Source organism: Vipera ursinii (genome assembly GCF_947247035.1).
Source record: "Vipera ursinii genome assembly, chromosome: 1".
Classification (NCBI taxonomy): domain Eukaryota; kingdom Metazoa; phylum Chordata; class Lepidosauria; order Squamata; family Viperidae; genus Vipera; species Vipera ursinii.
This window is the reverse complement of record NC_139512.1, coordinates 350,276,123-350,299,758: the sequence shown is the minus strand read 5'-3', so window position 1 is coordinate 350,299,758 and position 23,636 is coordinate 350,276,123. Positions and strand designations below refer to the sequence as shown.

At 40.1% G+C, this 23,636-nt stretch overlaps 1 protein-coding gene across 1 annotated transcript in view; it reads left to right on the top strand.

Annotated features, from left to right (window-relative positions):
• CUEDC1 (CUE domain containing 1) overlaps positions 1-18,317 on the top strand; it is a 100,726-nt gene extending 82,409 nt beyond the window's left edge. The window contains exons 5-12 of the mRNA XM_083379838.1: positions 254-380; positions 533-716; positions 1,534-1,617; positions 7,464-7,553; positions 9,808-9,901; positions 11,032-11,090; positions 12,388-12,453; positions 16,130-18,317. Coding sequence (XP_083235964.1) covers positions 254-380; positions 533-716; positions 1,534-1,617; positions 7,464-7,553; positions 9,808-9,901; positions 11,032-11,090; positions 12,388-12,452 — 703 coding nt within the window. The 3' untranslated portion in view covers position 12,453; positions 16,130-18,317. The remainder of the gene's footprint in view (positions 1-253; positions 381-532; positions 717-1,533; positions 1,618-7,463; positions 7,554-9,807; positions 9,902-11,031; positions 11,091-12,387; positions 12,454-16,129) is intronic.
• The last annotated feature ends 5,319 nt before the right edge of the window (positions 18,318-23,636 follow it).

The following is a 23,636-nucleotide window of genomic DNA, read 5'->3' as shown; positions in this document are numbered from 1 at the left end:
ATGGACAAAGCAGAGGAAAGCTGGGAGTCGTAATTCAGTTCCATCTGGTAGACCAGAGATTCTCCTGCTTTGTCTCAGACCAGTGTTTAATACAGTTGGAATTTGCAGATCTGTGTGGACTTCAGATCCCGGAATTCCATAGCCAACATGGCCGTTGATGAGAATTTTGGGAATTGAAGTCTACACACCTGGAAGTTGCCAAAGGGAAGTAGAATTATATTATTGTAATTTGCTTTTTTTTGCCCCCAAGCAGAACTGATATCCAAAATTCCATCGGTTCACAAGCACAAAGACGATACAGGGACTGGAACCCACCATTATTAGGGAATCTTCCGGATGACTTTCTCCGCATCCTACCACAGCAAATGGATATGGTGCAGGTAGGAAGCAGAAAACTTTCCTATTTAGAGTGGGTAACGCGTTGCCCAGGGGTGCAGTTGGGCTGTAACATCCAATTGTAACCTGCCACAGGTCTGCAGCAGGTGTGATCCCTTTTTCTTTCTTTTGTTTTAAACACACAACCTACCTCTAGAGTACCCAAAACTGTCAGCAAAGCACACGGAGTTCTGGGAACCAAAGGGCTCAAGGCTCATTGGATCAGGAGAAGAAATGGAAGCAGTATTTGGAAGACGAACGGATTGCGCTCTTCCTCCAGAATGAAGAATTCATGAAGGAGCTTCAGAGAAACCGAGACTTTCTCTTGGCTCTTGAAAAAGGTAATGGGCTTTTCAGGAATCGAATATTAAAAAATAAATACCCTTTCCTCTCCAATCAGTGTCTGACAATCTTGATTTTGTAAATGTGACCCTTGTCAAGCAATAACATTCGATGTTAGCAATGCCTCAGAGTCACTTGAAAAGCCCATACGTCAGAAACTTGACAACCCTGACAAAGATGTTAGGGCATGTTGGCAGGCTGGCAAATTCCCAAAGTTATTTTTTTTTTCCTCCACACTGACTTTTGTGTACAGATAGTTCTCGAGTTACGACCGTAATGAAACCTGCCTTTAGGGTCATAAGCTGTGAGGGTTGTAAAGCGTCACACAACCGACCTGGTTTTAGAAACTTTTTTGGGATAAGTCATTAAATAAGCACTGCAGTTTTTAGGTATACCAATGGTTTGGTAGGGGGCTGGTTTTGCCAAACACGGGAATTAACCTTTCAACAAAACCATCGTAAAATGCTGTCAAATGAACGTGGGATGCTACAAACAACTTTAAATGTGGCCTGGTTGCTGAATAACCAAAGTGCAGTCACATGACCGTGGGGTGGTGGTGGTGGTATCTGACCATTGGAACTTGAAATCTGGGTCATAAGTAGCCCCCAGGTGGGTCCTTTATAACTTTGAATGGTCACTAAGTGATAGGTCAAGGAGTAACTATTTTATGGATATTGTAGTTCTGCTGTTTTCCTACTGTGTTCTAGTTAAACTCTTGATCGCGTGGCTTTACTGTTAACTGCATGGTGTCCTTTATCTAGAAATTTAGCTCGGCAATTTCCTTTAAAACATTTGTTTTTCTGTGCTGTCCTCTAGATCGGTTAAAGTATGAGTCAAAGAAATCCAGAATGAACAGCACTGCCCTGAGCTCAGATCCCACTTTGTCCTCAGTATTATCAGGTAAGAGTGTTAGGCTGTATGCATCTCTGTTGAAAAGGTTACTGTTAGTTTTGTGGCTAGATGTTGGTTGGAATGCCCCTAGGACATTTGGGCATGGGGGGGGGGGACTTCAGTTGCAACACTCTGTCTGCCATCTTGTAGATTTTGATATTGTCCCCTAGGAATGCTGCTGGGCAGACGTTTGAACTATTCTTTGCTCGAAGGCCCAAAAGGGTCCATTTGCATTTCACAGAAGTCACGGTAAATCTAATGGTTCCAGCATTAAGTCTGGCTTGGCCCTTTTAATGGTAGTCTTCTCTGGAAGTCACTCAAGTCAATTGTATATAGCAGGGGTGTCAAACTCAATTTCATTGAGGGCCGCATCAGCATTGCGGTTGCCCTCAGAGGGCCGGGTGGGTATGGCCAGGGTGGGCGTGGCCTACTGGGTGGGCGTGGCCAGAGTGCGTATGGCCTACTGGGTGGGCGTGGCCAGCTCTACATCATTCGCATCAAGGGTGCCTATGGGGGCCTGGGCAGGAGTGGGACAGATCTGAGGGTCTCTGGGCCAGGGCCAAGGCAGTGGGGGCCGTTCCCTCACTGTTTCCAGGATGGCTTCACGGGCCGCATGAAACAACTTCGCGGGCCGGATCTGGCCCCCGGGCCTTGTGTTTGACATGTCTGGTATATAGTAAAGGTAAAGGTTCCCCCGCACATGCGTGCTAGTCGTTTCTGACTCTAGGGGCCGGTGCTCATCTCCGTTTCAAAGCCGAAGAGCCAGCGCTTGTCCGAGGACGTCTCCGTGGTCATGTGGCCGGCATGACTAGACGCCAAAGGCGCACGGAACGCTGTTACCTTCCCACCGTAGTGGTCCCTATTTTTCTACTTGCATTTTTACGTGCTTTCGAACTGCTAGGTTGGCAGAAGCCGGGACGAGTAACAGGCGCTCACTCTGTTACGCGGCACTCGGGATTCGACCCGCCAAACTGCCGACCTTCTGATCGACAAGCTCAGCGTCCTAACCCACTGAGCCACACCGCGTCCCTTCCAATTGTATATACATTCACTTTAAAAAATAGATTGAAAGCAAACTATCAAAATTCCATTCAACTAATAAACAGAAGAACACCAGCATGCAGGTAATCTAACCTCAGAATTAATAATTTTGAATTATAATCATAAGAAGAAAAAAAAAGAAAAGTTGGGGTGGGGGGAAGGCTTGTTCTAACCAATATTTTTCCAAGTTGACAGCTTTAAGATGGGGAACTTCAACTCCCAAACTTCCCCATCTAGAATTATGCACCCAGAATTCTGGGAGTTGAAGCGCATGCATCTTAAAACTGCCAAGGCTAAAAAACACTAAATAAACAGAACAACTCCAATTGAATTATATTGTACAAAAATCTTCTTCTTTTCCTGAAAACAAAAACCACAAGTTTATCTTGAGATATTTTTTTACTGAACATTAAAGAAAATACTTAAACAAGCATAGAAATAATGGGTGCCGCCGTTCGGAGAATGTCGTCTGGTGACCCCCAGGGGGAGGGCGTTCTCTGTGGGTGCTCCTGACCTGTGGAACCGTTTACCGGTTGAGCTCCGGATGGCTCCCGACCTTCGCTCCTTCCGACGCGACCTAAAAACCTATTTGTTTGTACAAGCCGGCCTGGTCTGATGGGTTTTGTTTTAATTATTGTTTTAATGTAATTTATTTTCTGCATTTGGGCACTAAGGTTTAATTTGTTTTTAATTTCTGTATTTTGGGGTATTTTGATATTTATGTCCCTGTTCACCGCCCTGAGTCCTTCGGGAGAAGGGCGGTATACAAATCAAATAAATAAATAAATAAATAAATAAATAAATAGAAATAGGCAAGGATGGATAAAAAATAAAAATTCAATGAATGAACAAGGGATTCAGAAATGTCATGGAGATTATAATTTTCTTGAACAATATAGTTAGTTGTAAATAAATACAGTTCAAATATTGACAGATATACTTATCAGTCATCCATTGCTGTAAATCAGATATATATTTTTTCTTCCAGTGCTGAATCATAATGTTGAGTAAACTGCCAGCAAATTCTGTAAAGTAAATTAAACTTTTTTTAAAAGAGTCTGCTTTCTCAGAACTGAGTTGATCCACAGGAATAATATATTGAGAGGCCCAGTTTACTGTAAACCAGAGGCACTTGCTCTGTTTACACTGTGTTGTCCTACAATGCGAACTTCTAACGAGTAATTCATCAAAATTACATTTTATCACCCACTGTTTTCCATACAGCTGTTGCATTGTTCCCTGCACCTGTACTGAAATCTTAAGATTGCAACAATTGCCAGAATTTCAGTGAAGCCAATAGTTACTTGAAAACTGAGCCCCAAAGGAATTGAATTCTGAAATTTCTTATTCCAGACTAGCGTTTCTCAACCTAGGGGACTTTAAGATGGGTGGACCTCAACTCCCAGAATTTCCCAGCCAGCCATTTGAGGACCATCTATACTAAATTTCTCTCTCCGCCCCACCTCCAATATCATGGTAAGGTAAAGGTAAAGGTTCCCCCGCACATGCGTGCTAGTCGTTTCCAACTCTAGGGGCCGGTGCTCATCTCCGTTTCAAAGCCAAAGAGCCAGCGCTTGTCCGAGGACGTCTCCGTGGTCATGTGGCCGGCATGACTAGATGCCAAAGGCGCACGGAACGCTGTTACCTTCCCACCAGAGTGGTCCCTATTTTTCTACTTGCATTTTTACGTGCTTTCGAACTGCTAGGTTGACAGAAGCTGGGATGAGTAACAGGCACTCACTCTGTTACGCGGCACTCGGGATTCGACCCGCCAAACTGCCGATCTTCTGATCGACAAGCTCAGCGTCCTAACCCACTGAGCCACCACGTCCCTAATATCATGGTGCAACATACTACAAATTCTGCTTTGGAGCAGAAAGTATATAAAAAAATTCCTACTTAGTAAGGAACAAAAATATCTGTGTTGGTCAGTAATGAACGACTTGCATTAAGGTTAATCATACCTTAACATTTACCTCTAAAAAATTATAGCTAGTTGCTACTTCATCTCACAAGAAGTGCTTATAATAAGTTGATCTCACGATAAATGCTTTGGTTGTCCTTGTATCAAGGCAACGATTCAACCAAGTCCCTGTTGATACAAAAATACCCTGTCATTTCCTGTTCCATCTGCTTCATAAAATCTTCTTTTCAGCAAAGATTTTTTTTTAAGGAGCCTTTCAAAATATCTTTGATTTTTTTTTCCCCAAATGGAAATCGTTTCATAAGATTATGAGCTGAAACTGTAACACGTTTTTCATCGTGTTGGTTTTGATTTCAAATGTCAGAATGAAATATCAGGAAATTACCTAAGCAAAAGGAAGTGCTATGTACAGATAAAAGGAAAAAATTGCTATGTTAGAAGGGATTAATAACGTACCAAATATCCACTAAATTAAAATCATATTTGGGATTTTGCAAGGTATTACAAATCACAGGGATTTTCTGCGCTATGCATTTAAGCTGCTCCACTCCAGCGCTTTAATCAAGTGGAAATGAAACCATCTTAAGAAATTTCTTTTTGCATTTCATCTCTTTTCTCTCCTTTGGCAGTCTGAATGTCACTTTAATAATAATAATAATAATAATAATAATAATAATAATAATAATAATAATAATAAATAATAATAATAATGATAATGATAATGATAATAATAATGATAATAATAATAATAATAATAATAATAATAATAATAATAATAATAATAATAATAATTAGTTGGAAGGGACCTTGGAGGTCATCTAGTCCAACCCCCTGCTAAGGCAGGAAACCCTATACCATTTCAGACAAATGGCTGTCCAGTCTCTTCTTAAAAATTCATGGAGCATTCACCACTTCTGGAGAAAGGTTGTTCCACTGATTAATTGTTCTAACTGTCAGGAAGTTTCTCCTTAGTTCTAGGTTGCTTCTCTCCTTGACTAGTTTCCATCCGTTGCTTCTTGTCCTGCTTTCAGGTGCTTTGGAGAATAGCTTGACTCCCTCTTCTTTGTGGCGGCCCCTGAGATATTGGAACACTTCTATCCTGTCCCCCCTCGTCCTTCTCTTCATTAAACTACACATACCCAAATCCAGCCACTGTTCCTTATAGGTTTTAGCCTCCAGTCCCCCGATCATCTTTGTTGCTCTTCTCTGCACTCTTTCTAGAGTCTTGACATCTTTTTTACATCGTGGTGACCAAAACTGGATGCAGTATTCCAGGTGTGGCCTTACCAAGGCATTGTAAACTTTCTCTCATAAGAAGCCCTGTCAACAATTGGGGCCAAATTTTCTCTTGCCAAACAAGGTGATTATTAAATGAGTTCTCCCAAAAGTGCTTTTCCATGAAGCAACTGGAGTTTCTTTTTTTTTTCCTCTTCGAAGATGTTTCGCTTCTCCTCCAAGAAGCTTCTTCAGCTCTGACTGGATGGTGGGGGAATGGCAGGATTTATACTCCTTGAAGACAGCTGGTCATTTGACTTCTTTTAAAGAATTTTAACAGTCCAGATGCAAGTCCAGTTAGCCCTCAACTGACTACCACAATTGAGCCCAAATTTTTTGCTGTTAAGTGGGATATCTGTTAAGTGAGTTTTGCCCCATTTTACGATCTTTCTTGCTTCAGTTTTTAAGTGGATCACTGCTGATAGGTTAATAATCTGCTTGCTAAGTTAATAACACGGTTGTTAAGTGAATCTGGCTTCCCCATCGACTTTGGTTGTCAGAAGGTCTCAAAAGGTGATAATGTGACTCTGGGACACTGCAACCGTCATAAATATGAGTCAGTTGTCAAAGGTCTGAATTTTGATCATGTGACCATGAAGATGCTACAGTAGTTGTTTTGTGTGAAAAACAGTCACAAGTCACTTTTTACAATGCCATTGTAACTTTGAACAGTCACTAAATCTACTGTTGTAAGTTGAGGACTACCTGTAAGCGTAATAGCAATATGTAAAGAGAAAAAAAAAATCAATCCTCTTCTTTCAACAGTTGTTTAAATAGGTAAGAACTTTTAGCTCCCACATGACATAAATTGATTTTTGAGTGTTATAAAAATTTCAAAGCCTGATAAAATATTGAAGGGACCCCTCAAGGAATATTTTTGACAGCATTGAATATCGTTCTAAGTTGCTGAACTGCCTTAATACCATCTGGGAAGCATTATCAATATTTTTTATTTCCACATTCAGTTATCCAAACTGATTAGGTGTTTCTCAAAAATTTTATTCCTGGTGGCACATTTTAAGGAATTTCAAGTCTGAGGCTTCCTAAAGGAAAATATATTTTTTTTGTCCCCAATAGAAGGTAAAGGTAATAGATAAGGATGCAAGCAATAAATTCACAGCCTTAATGGAACTGCCCCATCTGCAGTTTAGCCTTTGCACTGGGACCTCAGGAAGTTATTTGCTTACATAATAGCTGTCTGTTAAATAAAGAGAAATAAAGATATGAACAGTCATTTTGTTTATTAATCACATGGCAGAAATTGAAATAGAAGAGGCCGAAGAATAAGAATGCCCTTTTTACAACAGCTCGTTGAATTCATCTGAGTCACAAATATTGCAAATAGCAGGATTTCCTGAGGAATTCTGGGAGCTGAAGTTCACACATCTTAAAATTGCTGTGGTTGAGAAACACTGCTCTATAACAGTGTCCATAGAAGGCTAGGACTCCAGACGGCAACTGTGCTTTCTAGATTCCCAGCCAGAATAGCCAGGGGTTGGGAAGGATGGGACTTGGAATCCAAGTTGTCCAGTGAGATAGAAAGAGCGCTCAAAATCTTCCTTTCGGCTTTGGCTGCTTCCTGTCGATCCTAAATGTACTTTGTCTTGCCTTGCAGATGAGGTCACTCGCTCCTTAACTGGTGTGCCCAGCGGGGCTATCTCCGACGATGCCTTATTCAGGGACAAGTTAAAACACATGGGAAAATGTGAGTTACACGAAGCCAACGCTCTGAGGCATTGTCTCTCTATAGCAGGGGACCCCAACCTTGGCAGTCTTAAGATTTGTGTCCCAAAGATGCTTTTAAAAAGGCCACTGGACTTTCTTTCTTTTTCCTTGAAAACATTTCATTCCTCATTTAAGAAGTTTCTTCAGTTCTCATCTTTCCTGGATGGGAAGCGAAACATTTTCAAGGAAAACAAAAAAGTCCAGTTGCCTTTTGAAAAAGCATCTTTGGGACAACCATGACCTGGATAATTGAGAATCTCCATAGACATTTAAGACGCCCCATAGACATGCTGGCTGAGGAATTCTGGGAGTTGAAGTCCACAAGTCTTAAAGTTGCCAAGTTTGGAGACCCCTGCTCCATAGGATTGGGTGCCAGCTTTCTTGCGCCCCCAACGTGGCGTCAAGCCAGCTGGAATTCCAAAGAGATTAAAAGTCCCAACCGTGTGGGACAGACAGGGTGGCGTGGTAGTGAAGGCGTGGGATTCGGAGCAAGGAAAACTTTAGTTTGTCTCCTGCTTCTACCCCACACAGGGAAAGCTCCCAGTAGGGAGGGAGGGCTCTGGGCCGGCTGTTTCTCTCAGTCCAGAGGACTATGATGTGGGGAAGAGTTTGAACCAGGAGTGGGAGAGTTTCCAGTCTCTCAGAATCATGGAAGATCCCTGCAAGACTTTTGGTCTGTCATTTTCTCTCACTAGTACAAAACTACAGGTAGTCCTCACTTAGTGACCACAATTGGGACTGGCCAATTGTATTGTGTACTGTATTGTGGTTTGGTATGCTGACAGCTGTGGATAGGAAGGCATTACAGAGGGTGGTGAGCACAGCACAAGACATTGTGGGCTGTCCCCTGGCACCACTGGATGAACTCGCCAGGGCCCGCTGCCTTGGAAGAGTGAGGAAAATTCTCAGGAATGACTCACACTCTGGACGGTATCTCTTTACTCTCCTACCATCGGGTAGGAGATACAGGAGTGTAGCCAGCTATTTTTTTTTACGTCATCATAGCTTTGAATGGTCAGTGAACGAGGCAGTGAGGACTACCTAACAGAATAATAGAATAACAGTTGGGAGGGACTTTGGAGGTCTTCTAGTCCAACCCTCTGCTCAGGCAGGAAACCCTATATTATTTCAGAGAGATGGTTGTCCAGTCTCTTCTTAAAAACCTCCAGGGTCTGGAGTTGAGAAAGGCTGAAGTTTAGGTGCCATTACAGATATAGTACCTCACATCACTGCATGCTTTCAGAATTCAGTGCAATGGATTTACACCGTTTATTTGCTTATTTTATTCATTTTTATTTATACCCTACCTTTATTATTTTTACAAAAAACTCAGGGTGGCAAATATATCCACATCTTCCGCCTCCTATTTTCCCCACCACAACAACCCTGTGAGTGGATTGGGCTGAGGGAGAACTCAGGGTCTTCTGCTTTCTAACCTAATGCCTTAACTAGACCAAACTGGCTCTTGGCCAAGTTATTTGTTTAGCATATATGCTATATTATACACGCACTAGCAATATATGTGCAACTTGTCTCAGGGATCACATGCGCCAGAGCAGGAAGCAGCAATAAGATATTAGAAGATACAACAATCTTCCTTGCATTCCCCTGTAATCATCTGTTTAGGGCACCCTTGGGTAGGTTTGTGTGCATGAGTGTCAAAATTGGGAAGAAAATGGATGGAATGTCATACCCTCATTCAAAAGGGGGCAAGGTTTACATTACATCTGCCTCCCTGATTTTGACACACAGGTGGATGTAGCTGCATCAGTCTTATCCAGGGGTCTTCAGACTTGGCCCTTTTATGACTTGTGGACTTCAACTCCCAGAATTCCTCAGCCAGCGTCATAAGTCATAAAAGGGCCAAGTTTGAAGACCCCCGGTCTTATCCCAAGTAAATTTTGGAGTAAGAATGAACTGCCTCCTTTAGGAAAAGAGAAAGCAGCCTTGTAGTTTAATTTCAACCCTGCAGAAGGATGCTTTGGAAAGACAGGCAGATTCCTGGGTAGGGTGACCTTTGCCTTTTTCAGAGACTCTCCTCTATTTTTTCTTCAAGTAAGACTAAATGTACTATAGCTGCAAAATTCAGGATCTTGAAGGAGCTGTAGCTTTTATCTTAATCAAGTTGCTAGTCCTTAAGCCTCTCACTTTGGCAGCATGAGGCCTATACCTGAGTATAAGCTTGGAGATATCGCATTCTTTTTCCATTAAAGTGCCCCAATTCTTCTTTTCAGCTACACGCAAGAAGTTGTTTGAACTTGCCAGAGCTTTCTCAGAAAAGACCAAAATGAGGAAGTCAAAAAGAAAACAGCTTTTGAAGCACCAAGTGTATCCTTTCCTGGTTGTATGAAGGGATCTCCTGTTGGTCTCCCAACCTGGTGATCTTGAGGGCTCCCCCTGCTGTTCTTTCTTCATGAATGAGAACATCACTCCAGGCCTCGGTGGAGTGTTGAAGAGACTGCAATCCAAGTTTAAAGAGAGGTTTACTCTAGCCTGGACTTGCTCACATATCCCTTTGTCATCATGGCCATTGCTGAGAATTCTGGGAAATGAAGTCCACAAATTTACAGTATGAACAGGAGTTTGAATGCAGGATTCTTTGCCTTTCCCCAATCAGCTGGCTACCTATAGTGTTCTGGTGACCTTCAGCAGTTTGGCTGATTTGCAAAGTTCCTTCTTGGTTCTCCTCCTGCTCCAAATGGGAGCAGAGATTAAAAATAGGACCTCTCTTTCTTGCCTAGTAATCTCAGAAGCAGAACAACCAGATTCGATAACAGCTTTTTTCTACACAACATCAACTTTGTTAACTCTCAATACTCTTTCCCCCCCCACACACACTATGTATTCAAATTAATATAGGTTTTTGGTGTCATATTTGTATAACTTGGTATTTTTGGAGTTGCTGCTGTTATATTATTATTGTTATCGTTGGGATGGTGACATTGTTCGGTGGGCGGTATTCCTTCTTTTGAGAACCGGGCATCAGAATTTCATTTTAATGTATATTGCTGTGCATGCAAGTAAATGACAATAAAGATTATCCTATCCTATCCTATCCTATCCTATCCTATCCTATCCTATCCTATCCTATCCTATCCTATCCTATCCTATCCTATCCTATCCTATCCTACTCTACCCTACTCTACCTTACTCTACTCTACCTTACCCTACCTTGCACCTTGACTGTGGACCTCCAAGAAGTGGTGTGGAGTCCAGTCTCAAACCCCAGGCAGGTTCAGATGATCTTTTTCCAAATTAGGATCTTGCTTAGCTTTTCTGTTTTCACCGACTCTCTCTTTGAAACAATGCCTGTTTCAAGAGTTCTGCTTTCTTGGGAGTACTAGCTGAGGCAGGACCTTACAGACTGTTTTTAAGTAGCGTTGCTCTCATTGGTTAGAAGGTTTAGGATTTCCATCTGATATATGGTTTGGATTATGTTCTCCTTAACTCCAATCCAGGATGGGGACTGCGGCCTCAACAGCAAACCTTCTTGATGATGTTGAAGGACATTCATGTGGTAAGATGAGGACCTTAATACACACATTAGGGAGTTCAATTGGCCCAGCTCCCTAATTGCACGCTGAGTTTTGGGACCCTGAAATTATATCATCCATTTGCTGTGGCCCTACAAAATATAAGTTCCTGCTTCAGGAGGAATGTGTATAGATAGTCCTTGACTTAAAACTACGATTGAGCCCAAAATTTCCATTGCTAAGTTAGACAGTTGTTAACTGAGTTTTGTCCGTTTTATGACCTTTCTTGCCACAATTGTTAAGTGAATCACATCTGTTGTTAAGGTAGTAACACAGTTGTAAAGTGAATCTGGCTTCCCCTTTGACTTTGCTTGTCAGAAGATCACAAAAAGGGATCACATGATCCTGGAACACTGCAACCATTATAAATGTGAGCCAGTTGCTAAAGGCTCAGATTTTGATCATGTGACCATTTGGATGCAGCAACAGTCTTAACTGTGAAAAATGGTCATGTCACTTTATTCAGTGCTGTTGTAACTTTGAATGGTCACTAAACAAATGGTTGTAAGTCGAGGACTACCTGTATTGTAGAAATGGATGCATCCAGGATGATGTAAGGCTGCCAGCTGTAATCAAAGACATTGGTAGTGATAGTGTTGAGAGTTAATGATTTTATTGGAGGATCAGAAACCTTGACGTAGAATCTGGTTAGGTTAGGACAGGCGTAGGCAATCTCAGCTCTTTTATGACTCATGGACTTCAACTTCCAGAATTCCTGAATCAGCTATGCTGACTCAGGAATTCTGGGAGTTGAAGTCCATGAGTCATAAAAGAGCCGAGGTTGCCTACCCTTGGGTTATACTACTTCACAGTGCCCTATAGCACTCTCTAAGCCAGGGGTGTCAAACTGCCGGCCCGCGGGACGGATGCATCATAGCCAAACCGCACCCACCCCATTGCTGGCAATGGCAAAAATGTTGCGATACGTCACATGACATTGCGAATTTGACACCCCTGCTCTAAGTGGTCTACAGAGTCAGCATTATTGCCCCCAACAATCTGGATCCTTATTTTACCAACCTCGGAAGGATGGAAGGCTGAATCAACCTTGAGCTTGTCAAGATGGAACTCCTGGCTGTGGGCAGAGTTAGCTTGCAATACTGCATTCTAACCACTGCACCACCATGGTTCTTCAATCATCTTTATAGTTGGCCCACAAGAACAGCCTGTCTCTGACATTGCCTTTTGCTGCCTCTGAATTGACACCAACTCTAGTCTAGTTGCAAAGTTGGGCCACTGCAGATCTGCAGGCTTCAACCATCTCCTGCCTCTGTGTTTCAGATGAGGACTGCCAAATAAGAAAAAAATTACCTGCAGCAGAAGAACCATCAAAAGAAGTACAATAAGGTATGCTCATTTTTGTTCCAACAATAATCAAGTCATATGCCAGGTACTCTGAACAGGAATATTCAAGGTTTACAAAGGCCAAGCAGCATTCAAAAATATCCTTATCTTTAACAATATATTTTTGTAATTTAAAATTAAAACAGCCTGTACATAAACTTTAATTTCCCATCAATATTCAAAAACAAAAGAAAAAAAAACATTTATGATTTCCAAATATTTTATGTTAGGTGACCAAAGTTTCCCTTATCTCAACTTCTTCAGTGTTCCCTTTTCATATCAAAGTCCAATAGTCTTGTTACACATCATAGCTATTCAATTATAATGTTACTTTATTTTCTAAAAGTTATTTATTTTCCACCATATTCAACCCTTTAATTAGTAATATAATATCCCCTCTAATAAATCAAAGTCATTATTTTCTTCAGCCTTACTCTGGCTTTCGTCCTTTGCCAGCTAACCTTCCCTGTCGGTGCCTTTGAATCATCTAATAGTTCTCCCTCTCTTATTATATATATTATTTGGAATAAGGAAGACCATTTGGTTGAAGTTTTTTGGAAGAACGAGCCCATTTGTATTCATTAGATCGCCTCCCTATTACTCCAATTTCCCACAATTGTCCTGATAGGTTTATCTTCCATTCAGTCTGTTCTTTTTTTTCAAATTTCTTCTGATTGATATTGATAAATGTAACAAGAATGTTTTTGCTTAGTTGAAAATAAGAATTCTGTTTGCCCAATATGAGATAACAGATATTACTGGAAAAGGAGGTATTTGAGCTTCCAATATTAGACCTAAACTAAAAAAAATTATGTATATTACTGAATTATTGGTTAACCCAGACAACACATATAATGGTTTTGACTTATTAAGAGGGGATACAGTATTATTAATTAGATGGTTTAACATGGTGGAAAATAGACAACTTTTAGAAAATAGAACAAGATTATAATCAAATAGATAAGATGTGTATTTAGAATATTGTTATGAAAAGGGAAAAAGGAGGAAGTTGAGACAAGGGAAACTTTGGTCACCTAAATATAAAATACTTGGAAATCATAAATAACAAATGTTAATTTGAATATTGATGGGAAATTAAAGCTTGGGGGGAAAAGCAGTAACAGGACATTGATTGTATATAAGGATCGAATGAAAACTCATTTATTTAAGATATGTATAAGTTAAAAATTATTGATAATGGTAACAAACATTTTTTATTTAGTTGATAATAATAAGAACTGTATTAGCCCAATATGAGATAGTAGATATTAAGGGGAAAAGAGAGGAAATATCTGGTGTTGTAACGTGAGATTTATATTAAAGGCTTATGTGTACTATTGAACTACAATTGATTAACCCAGTCATCATGTTGCTTTTTAAATACTCAATTGTAAAATGAGAAATAAAATATTGTAAAAAAAATTAAAACAGATAGCTATAATAAATGGAAATAGGTGGAGTTGCTAGCTAGTTAGTGGGAATGGAGAAGTCTTTGAAAATGATAATCTTAAGCAACCTTTTGCCCTGAATTTATATTATTATTATTATTATTATTATTATTATTATTATTATTATTATTATTAATAATAATAATAATAATAATAATAATAATAATATAGTAGTAGTAGTAGTAATAAAGTTGGAAGGGACCTTGGAGGTCATCTAGTCCAACCCCCTGCTCAGGCAGGAAACCTTATACCATTACAGGCAAATGGCTGTCCAGTCTCTTCTTAAAAACCTCCAGTGTTGGAGCATTCACCACCTCTGGAGGCAGGTTGTTCCACTGGTTAATTGTTCTAACTGTCAGGAAGTTTCTCCTTAGTTCTAGGTTGCTTCTCTCCTTGACTAGTTTCCATCCATTGCTTCTTGTCCTGCTTTCAGGCGCTTTAGAGAATAGCTTGACTCCCTCTTCTTTGTGGCAACCCCTGAGATATTGGAAGACTGCTATCATGTCCCCCCTCTCCCTTCTCTTCATTAAACTACACATACCCAATTCCAGCAACCGTTCCCTATATGTTTTAGCCTCCAGCCCCCTAATCATCTTTGTTGCTCTTCTCTGTACTCTTTCTAGAGTCTCAACATTTTTTTTACATCGTGGTGACCAAAACTGGATGCAGTATTCCAGGTGTGGCCTTACCAAAGCATTGTAAAGTGGTATTAGTACTTCACTTGATCTTGATTCTATATATTTATACAGTCCTTGGTTGTATAAACAGAGGCACAGAATCAAAATCACATAAAGTATTAGTACTGCTTTATAAAGCCTTAGTAAGGCCACACCTGGAATACTGCATCCAGTTTTGGTCACCACATTACAAAAAAAAATGTTGAGACTTTGGAAAAAGTACAAAGAAGAGCAACTAAGATGATTAAAGGCCAACAACACATGAAGAACAGTTGCAGGATTTGGGTTTGGCCAGTCTAGAGAAAAGAAGGACTGGGGTGGGGGGACATGATAGCAATATTCCAGTATTTGAGGGGCTGCCACAAAGAAGAGGGGGATCAACTTATTTTCCAAAGCACCAAAAGGCAAGATGAGAAACAATGGATGGAAGGTAATGAAGGAGAGGAGCGACCTAAAATTAAGGAGAAACTTCCTAACAGTGAGGTCAATTAACCAGTGGAACAGGTTGCTTTCAGACATTGTGGGTGCTTCATCGCTGGAGGTTTTTAGGAAGAGACAGGACAGCCACCTGTCTGAGATGGTATAGGTTCTCCTGCTTGAGCAAGGGGTTGGACTAGAAGACCTCCAAGGTCCCTTCCAGCTCTATTCTGATTAATTGGCCTCTGTTTTTCTGATCTTACACTGTCTGTCTAGATCCAGTCCAAGTTGTTGCCAACTGTGAAGATATGTGGAATTGTGCTGCTTTATATATATATATATATTGTTATACCCATATTGGAAGAGGCAAGATAAAAAAGCAGTGATGATAACTACAAAAGGAAGTAGAACCTCTCAACTCTGGCCCAAGGAACTTTTTAAAACATACCTTTGCTCAGTTGATAGCAACTCCCTGATCTGGCCTGATCTTAAAAGGATATGCCGAGGTGGAACTGGCTAATCTGTGAACAGGAGACCACAAGGAAATCCAAGAACGGAAGTTTTTTTTTTTAAAACCTAAATAGGAATCAGTGTCAAACCATTTTGTATTGTTGCCAAGAAAACAATTTGGAGGTACTTGAAGGAGATTTTATCTTCCTCCAGTTCCTCTTTGCTCAGAGCTAAGATTTTCTAAAATTCTGGTAGTCCTCATCTTACAACAGTTTGTTTAGTGACTGTTTGAAGCTACTAAAAAGCGACTTCTGACTGTTTTTCACAATTACAATAGTTGCAGCATCCCTGTGGTCATGTGTTCAAAATTCAGACACTTGGCAACTGACTCATATTTATGACAATTGCAGTGTTTCAGGATCATGTGATTTCCCTTTGCGATCTTCTGACAAGCAAAGTCCATGGGGGAAGCCAGATTCACTTAACAACCAGGTTTCTAAGTTAACACCTGCAGTGATTCACTTAGCAATTGTGGCAAGAAAGATCATAAAATGGGGCAAAATCAACTGTCTCACTTAGCAACGGAAATTTTGGGCTCAATTGTCATCGTCAGTCAAGGACTATCTGTATTATAAAGTACTCATGCTTTTGTTAGCATTCCCATATTTCTCTCTTTTTCCTTTCTAGATCCAGAATTGGCAATTAGGGGAGAAAAAGCCAAGTAAGTTGAGAAACCAACCAAGATGGTTAAAAGGGAAGATAGTTTTTATGCTGGTGACTCTACTCTGGAATAATCCGAGTTCAACCACACAGGAACATGAAGGCACTTTTTGATTTTTTTTATCCGGCGCCTATGAATTTGCGTCTTACTGTTCCATCTTTTTTCAGCTCTGAGGAATCTACCACCAAAAAAGGGGGGGAGAAAACTGACAACTGACCTAATCTTTTGTACAACAATCTTTGAAGCTGGATAATGATGATCTGTTATCAAATGTGGTTCAGATATATGAAAAAAAAAGCCACACCATTATTCCAAAGTGGTTTCTGGCTGATGTTTTTGAACCATGACTTTTGAACGAATGGATACTTGTGTCCTTTCATCGAGATAGAGCAGTGGCCCTCCACATTTTGCTGAATTGTGGATTTTTACTATAATTATATAATTATTGCTGCTAATAGAAAAGAAACCTGAATCATGCTATTTGAGTGTGATAGTCAGAATAATTTAATTTTTTTTCCCCTCCATGAAAAAGTGTTCCTGCAGATCTCTTCCACAATCAGAAGCCATTCATGATAGATATTTCCCCTTATTCAGGGGTGTCTGTGGGAGAGGGGGGGGGTCAAAAAAGTCAAGGCAGCATCTTCAAATAAGATTAAACACTCCAACTTTTTCAAAATGTTTTCTTTAATCAAGTTTTACATAACACATTCACAATCTAACACAAATGAATAAAGGGCAGAAGAAAGAAAGAAAGAAAGAAAGAAAGAAAGAAAGAAAGAAAGAAAGAAAGAAAGAAAGAAAGAAAGAAAGAAAGAAAGAAAGAAAGAAAGAAAGAAAGAAAAAAGAAAGAAAGAAAGAAAGAAAGAAAGAAAGAAAGAAAGGAAGGAAGGAAGGAAAAAAGAAAGAAAGAAAGAAAGAAAAAAGCTTCTGTTTTCTTTGCATTCCTTTGCAGCAAATATAAATACAATATCTTACTTCATGATTAAAAAAAGACCCTTACTTTTTATTATCAGGGTGTTTTTTCCCCCTAATCATCATTACCACAAATCATAAGTGCATTTTTTTCTGTTTCATGCAAAAAGTCTATAAGGGTTTCCAGTTGATCATAAATGTTGATATTGGGTTTTTTTTCCTAATGAGAGAGGTTAATTTCACCATTTCCACAAGTTCTACCATCTTTACCAGTCATTCCTCTGTTGTACGTAGTGCTGACGCTTTCCATTTTTGAGCATATAATAATCTTGCTGCAGTTGTCATAAATAGAAACAAAGTTCTGTGACTTTTTTTTCTAGTTGTTTCTCCATTAGCCCGAAAGGAAAGCATCTGGTTTCTATTATACTTTAAGATCTTCTGAATTAATGCATGTATTTGTATCCAAATGTTTTGGTTTTTTTAAACAGGTCCATCAAACGTGATAAAATGTCCCCTCGTGTTATTCACGTTTCCAGCAAAGATTCAAAGTAACTTTATACATCCTAGACAATTTTTCTGGTGACAAATACCAGTGGTACGTCATTTCATAAAAATTCTCTTTAAAATTAGAGAGCATAATGTAAATTTGGATCCTTTAAAACCACATGGTTTTCCGTTTGTACATTATAGCCAGTTTTGTAGCCTAATTTATCATACATTCTTTCACTTGTTCTTCGGTTTCTTATTTCAGCAAAAGTTTATAATTTTGGCAATAACTTGTTCATCACTGGTGTAAAATTCTAATTCAAATTCAGTCTTGCTTTGTTCAAAATCATAAAATCTTTTATCCACTTAAACTTTTCTGTTAATTGTATATAGGAAAAGATTGAGAAGCATATCCACCTCTTACATTAAATCTCTAGATTTCATTTTGCAAGTCCTGTAAGAAAATACTAGTGTACCTTGGAAGGTTAACCTTTATGTTTGTTCATCATTTTTCATTTACAAAATGTTTCTGGTGCTGAAAAGCTCCAACATTTTTTACATGTAAAAAAGTGGGATTCGGATCTCATGTTGGTGGATGCCATATTGACTTTTTTGACACACACCCCCAGGACATTTCTGCTCTCATTGATCCCGTTTTTAAATGTCTCACAGCCCAACTTGAATTCCCTCCCTCCCATCTTGCTTCTGTGCAGCCTCTCTGCTTGCTTTGTGTTCCTTGCGTTACTGGAAAACAGAATCAGATTGAAAAATAAGAATGATGTGAAAGCTTGCATTCTATATATTGTCTTCCCACCCCCCCCCATTTCTGTGAATGCAGTGTCTCTTATAGTTCTCATGTCATGTGCCCTTGAGTCTCCTCCCAGCCTTGCTGAGATGGTTTAGAACAGTGATGGCAAACCTTTTAGAGACCGAGTGCCCAAACTGCAACCCAAAATCATTTATGTGTCATCAGGTGCCAGGTGGACGTGGCCCATTGGGTTGGTGTGGCCCATTGGGTGGGCGTGGCTGCAGTGGTAACGGCAGACTGGGTGGGACTAACAAGTTCAATCAATCAATTCAAACTTTGTGAGATCTTCCCCCCCCCTGAGAAGCTGAAATTGATTGATTGAACCTCTTTTTTTGCACACGGTGGGGGAGGCCTAAAGCGAAAAGGTTTTATAAAACCCAGCTGAAGGCCTAGGACTGGGGCGACGGCGCGCGTGCCCACGGAGAGGGCTCTGCGTGCCACCTGTGGCACGCGTGCCATAGGTTCGCCATCACGGGTTTAGAAATTTGGGGCTAAGCTTCATTGGAGAAAGGGAGTACAATGGTCCTCATTTAACAACCATAATTGGAACTGGCAACTGGTTGCCCAACTACGTTTTTAAAATAAGGGAATAGTTTTTTTTTTATAACTACATAGATAAAAGCACAAGGAGGCTCATGGCCTGTTAAATGTAGGCAGCTTCTTGATTGCAGTTGAAGGGTGGAGTTAATACTAATGGCAGAACCTGTATTTGAAGCCTCGAAAACAGTCACCAATTTCTGGGCTTGTGCATTTATGCTAACCCAATCGCTCTCAAGCCCAGCAACTTGATTCTGGGAGTTGAAGTCCACATATCTTAAAAAGTTGCTGAGGTTCAGAAATATTATGCTCACTTTTAATTTTCCTAACCTTGCTGTACTGAATAAAATATAAACCATGAAGTACAATTGGATTCATGTAGGCTACTGAATCAAAACTAATCGAGCCCCTGGTGGGTGAATCATGCCATTAGCCTATTTTAGGAGAGAATTGGTAATACTTGGGGGGATTGAAAGCTGCTTTGCTGTTTACATCCCTAGTGGTGACAGGGGATGGTAGCAAAGCTGCCTGTTTCCAGATGTTTTGATCATGTCTAATGCAGAGGTTTGAGCACGAGCAAAAGGATTAGATATACTGTGTACGTTCAGTCATTTGGGGTATATCTGCTCTTGACAGTGGTGGGATTCAAATATGTGAACAACCAGTTCTCTGTGTGGATGCCACTTCCAGAAGTCCATTCTGGGCCTGGGTAACAAAAAAATTAGCTACCGGTTCTGCCGAAGTGGTGTGAACTGGCTGAATCCCACCCACCACTGGCTCTTGGAAGTAAAATCCATTAACAAGGAGAATCCTGCTTTTATAAAAGGAAAAAAAATGTGTGCAAATGCAGCTACAGGTAGTCCTCGACTTACAAACACAATTGGGACCAGAATTTCCGTTGCTAAGCCAGGTGATAATTAAGTGAGTTGCGCCTGATTTTACAGCCTCCTTTGCCACAGTTGTTAAGCAAATAATTGTAAGTCGTTAAGCGAATCTGGTTTCCTCCACCGACTTTGCTTTTCAGAAACCAGCTGGGAAGATCGCAAAAGGTGATCACATGACCCCAGGATGCTGCAACTATCATGAATATATACCAGTTGCCAAGCATCTGGATTTTGATCATGGGACCCTGTGCAGTCATAAGTTGAGGACTGGATGTAAGTCACTTTTTCCCCACTGCCGTTGTAACTGAATAGTCAGTAAATGAACTGTTCTAAGTCGAGGCCTACCTGTACTTTTCAGGACTTCTCTGCCCATTTTCCCTGGCATTTTAAAAATATGGGTATGTTGTCATCATGTATAGTTGGGGCCTTTGCTGTACCTGAACCTGTAGCAAAGGGTTCCTGAACATGCTAAGAGTTACCTGTATACTCTTCTCCGGAACTGATGCACTTGGCTAAACCAAAACACCCAGCAATAGATGTGAAACATTGTAAAGTTCTACTCAAGCTTTTGGGGATTGTTCTTTGATCGGGGAGAACAAGGAGTAAGAAATCGAGCTGGCAAATTTCTTGGTCTGTTTGGATGGTTTTCTGTAAGGTTCACTGGAATTTCATAGATGCAAGGTTCAGCTTTGCTATCTGTACATGACAAGGTTTAATTGGAAGCCAATCCTTGCTTCAGTGAATCAGACAATGCGTACGGTTCTCTGGTGTATTGTTGGGATTTATTTTTTTTATTTTTTATTTTTGCCCTAAGAGGCTTATAAAAATCAGGCCAAGGCTATATATATCTCCATGTTGCTCTAAAAGACTTGGAGAATTCTCTGAGGCTTAAGCCCGGCTGGTGCGGGAAAATCCTGAATGATTCTTTTTATGCTTTCCAAGGCAGGAGTTTTTATTATTATTATTATTATTATTATTATTATTATTATTATTATTATTATTATTATTGAAAAACATGAGTGCATCTTGGGGGGGAAAGGGAATCTTTTACTCTGGGGTCCCATCCTAGCGTCCAGGTTGTTCTGAAGGTTGGAGAAAACAACCTTGGTTGCATAATAAATTGTGAACCGGAAAGACAGCTGAGCACCATACCTGGGCAGGCAGTTGATTATTAATACCGTGCCAGTCCAGGCTCCCAGGATCTTTGCCTCAGAGCAAGCTAGTTGTTTGGCCAGAGCTGGAAAGAAAAACATCCATAAAACTCAAAAGCTCTTGTGTTCACACTACTTCTCTCCATTGTTCCTTAACTGAAAATGCTGGCTAATTTTCCACTTTTATGGTGACCCTGGGGCTTTTCCTGGACCCTTTGTGAAGAACCAAATGGCCAGAATTAGATTCTTGTCATGCAAGAATTTCACAGAATTTCTGGAACTGAAGGCAGCCACCATTTCTCGCTCCAGTTTCCCCAAAATGTATATTTTTTTGCTATGCCAGCCTTCCCTGCATTAGCAACATGGATGCTCTTTTAAGCTTTACCAAAACTGCTTGTACTGAGGTTGCATTGCATATGTATATGGTCTCCATGAACAGATCCTCAGTACGTTTCATGCCAGGAATTCTTGGTCAGTTTTGGAAGTAGTCTGGAAAAGGAACAGTTTGGCTCAGAGCTTTTGGAATTTCCCGTTAATGAGATCCATGGAATAATTTTGTTAGGATGCTTTTTTGTTCAGTTTCACATATTTTTCCCCCTCCCAGACTGTAAATGTGTTTTCAGGACTACAAGGAGCAGCTCTCAAAAGCTTAGGGTTCTCCCCCACCAATCAAACAATGTACAATCCATGACAGTAATGTTTATATTATTTTCTCGCTTCCCCCCTGCCCCCCCCAAAAGACACAACCCAAGGGGGGGGAAAAACGCACATGAAAGATGTTTGTGATGTTTGTGAATGTTGGTCTTTTAGAATTTATTTCCGTACATATTTTTTTCTTAAAAGATGTTTAATATTAATTCGTATAATAAACTCATGTTGTACTCTCTTAAACTTTCCGCTTTGCAAGGCTCTGCTGTCATTTGTGGGCTGACCGGCAGTGAATTGAAAGCCAATAAAGCTTATTGATCAAAGGTAGATTTACAAGAAAAAAGCTCACTGAGACTTGCTGAATTTAGGATAGCCGGTTCTTATAAATCAGGGCTTCCCAAACGTGACAACGTAAAGCTGCTTTAAGGTTGAGAAACATTATTATAAATTAAGCATGTTATTTAAAAAAAATAAATCTGTAAATAGCAGTTGAAATCCTGGTGCCAGAAACAACTGGCAATCTTTCCTAATTGAGATGCTTCATTTATTTCACCTGAAGTGTTAGTACTGCTTTACAATGTCTTGGTAAGACCACACTTGAAATACTTTATCCAGTTTTGGTCGCCACAATGTAAAAAAGATGTTAAGACTCTAGAAAGAGTGCAGAGAAGAGCAAGAAAGATGATTAGGGGACTGGGGGCTAAAATATAAAAGGAACACTTGCAGGAATTGGATATGTCTAGTTTAATGAAGAGAAGGACAAGGGGGGACATGATAGCAGTGTTGCCACAAAGAAGGGGGAGTCAAGCTATTCTCCAAAGCACCTGAGGGCAGGACAAGAAGCAACGGAGGGAAACTAAGCAAGGAGAGAAGCAACCTAGAACTAAGGAGAAATTTCCTGACAGAAGGATTAAACAGTGGAACAACCTGCCTCCAGAAGTTGTGACTGCTCCAACATGGGAGGATTTTGAGAAGAAATTGAGAAGCCATTTGTCTGAAATGGTATAAAATCTCTTGCTAGAGCAAGGGGTTGGACTAGAAGACCTCCAATGTCCCTTCCAACTTGGTTATTCTGTTTAGACACTACAATTCCCAACATTCCCAGGCAGTGGAAGTGCCTGATGGGAATTATGAAGATCATAAATTGAGCATATTGTTGGGCAGCCCCAATGTGGGAACGGCTGCTCTAAAAGAATGGCAGATTTCATTATCTTCTGTGATATATTTAAACTACTTCCTATTAATGCACTGACTCTTTACAAAATGACCTAACTCACATATCATGCAATACTATGTATGATTTGCTTAAATGCTACTTTCTTTTAATAAATCAGATTTGGCTGGGTTTGTACAAGAGGTTGCACCAAAATCAAATAATACACATTATGGCTTAGGAATCATAATTACATAGATTCGCTCTTAGGCTCTTTGGAAACTCAAACACACACTATTTAACTTAATAAAGCAATTATTAGTTTGATAAATATGCTGCTTTCCATCTCCCCTTCAGCCAATATGCTTCTTTTGTGTTTATCCTAAGTGTAATTATTCTAAAGCAGGGGTGTCCAACCTTGGCAATTTTATGACTTGTGGAGTTCAGCCTCCAGAATTTGCCAGCCAGTCATCCTGGCTAGGAAATTCTGGGAGTTGAAGTCCATAAATCTTTAAAGTTGCTAAGGTTGGACATCCCTGTTCCAAAGGAAGTTTTTAAATGTTTAATAGGGCCTTATACCTTTTGCTAAACCAAATAGGTTCTGTTGGGTTTATGTTTACTGATAATCCTTAGTTAACAACATAAATTTGGGGCCAGAATTATTGTTGCTAAACGATGTAGTCATAAAGAACAATGTCATGTGCTTAGTAATGGCACTTCTGGATTTTCAGTTGTGGTTGTTAACAGCCACACCTTCATTAAGCGAGGACATTGTGTGGTTGCCATTCATGATTCCCTGCAGGCTTCCTCACTGACTTCGCTTGTCGGAAGCTGGAAAAGAAGATTGCAAATGGTGACCACATGCCATGGGATGCTGTAATGCTGTAATTGCAA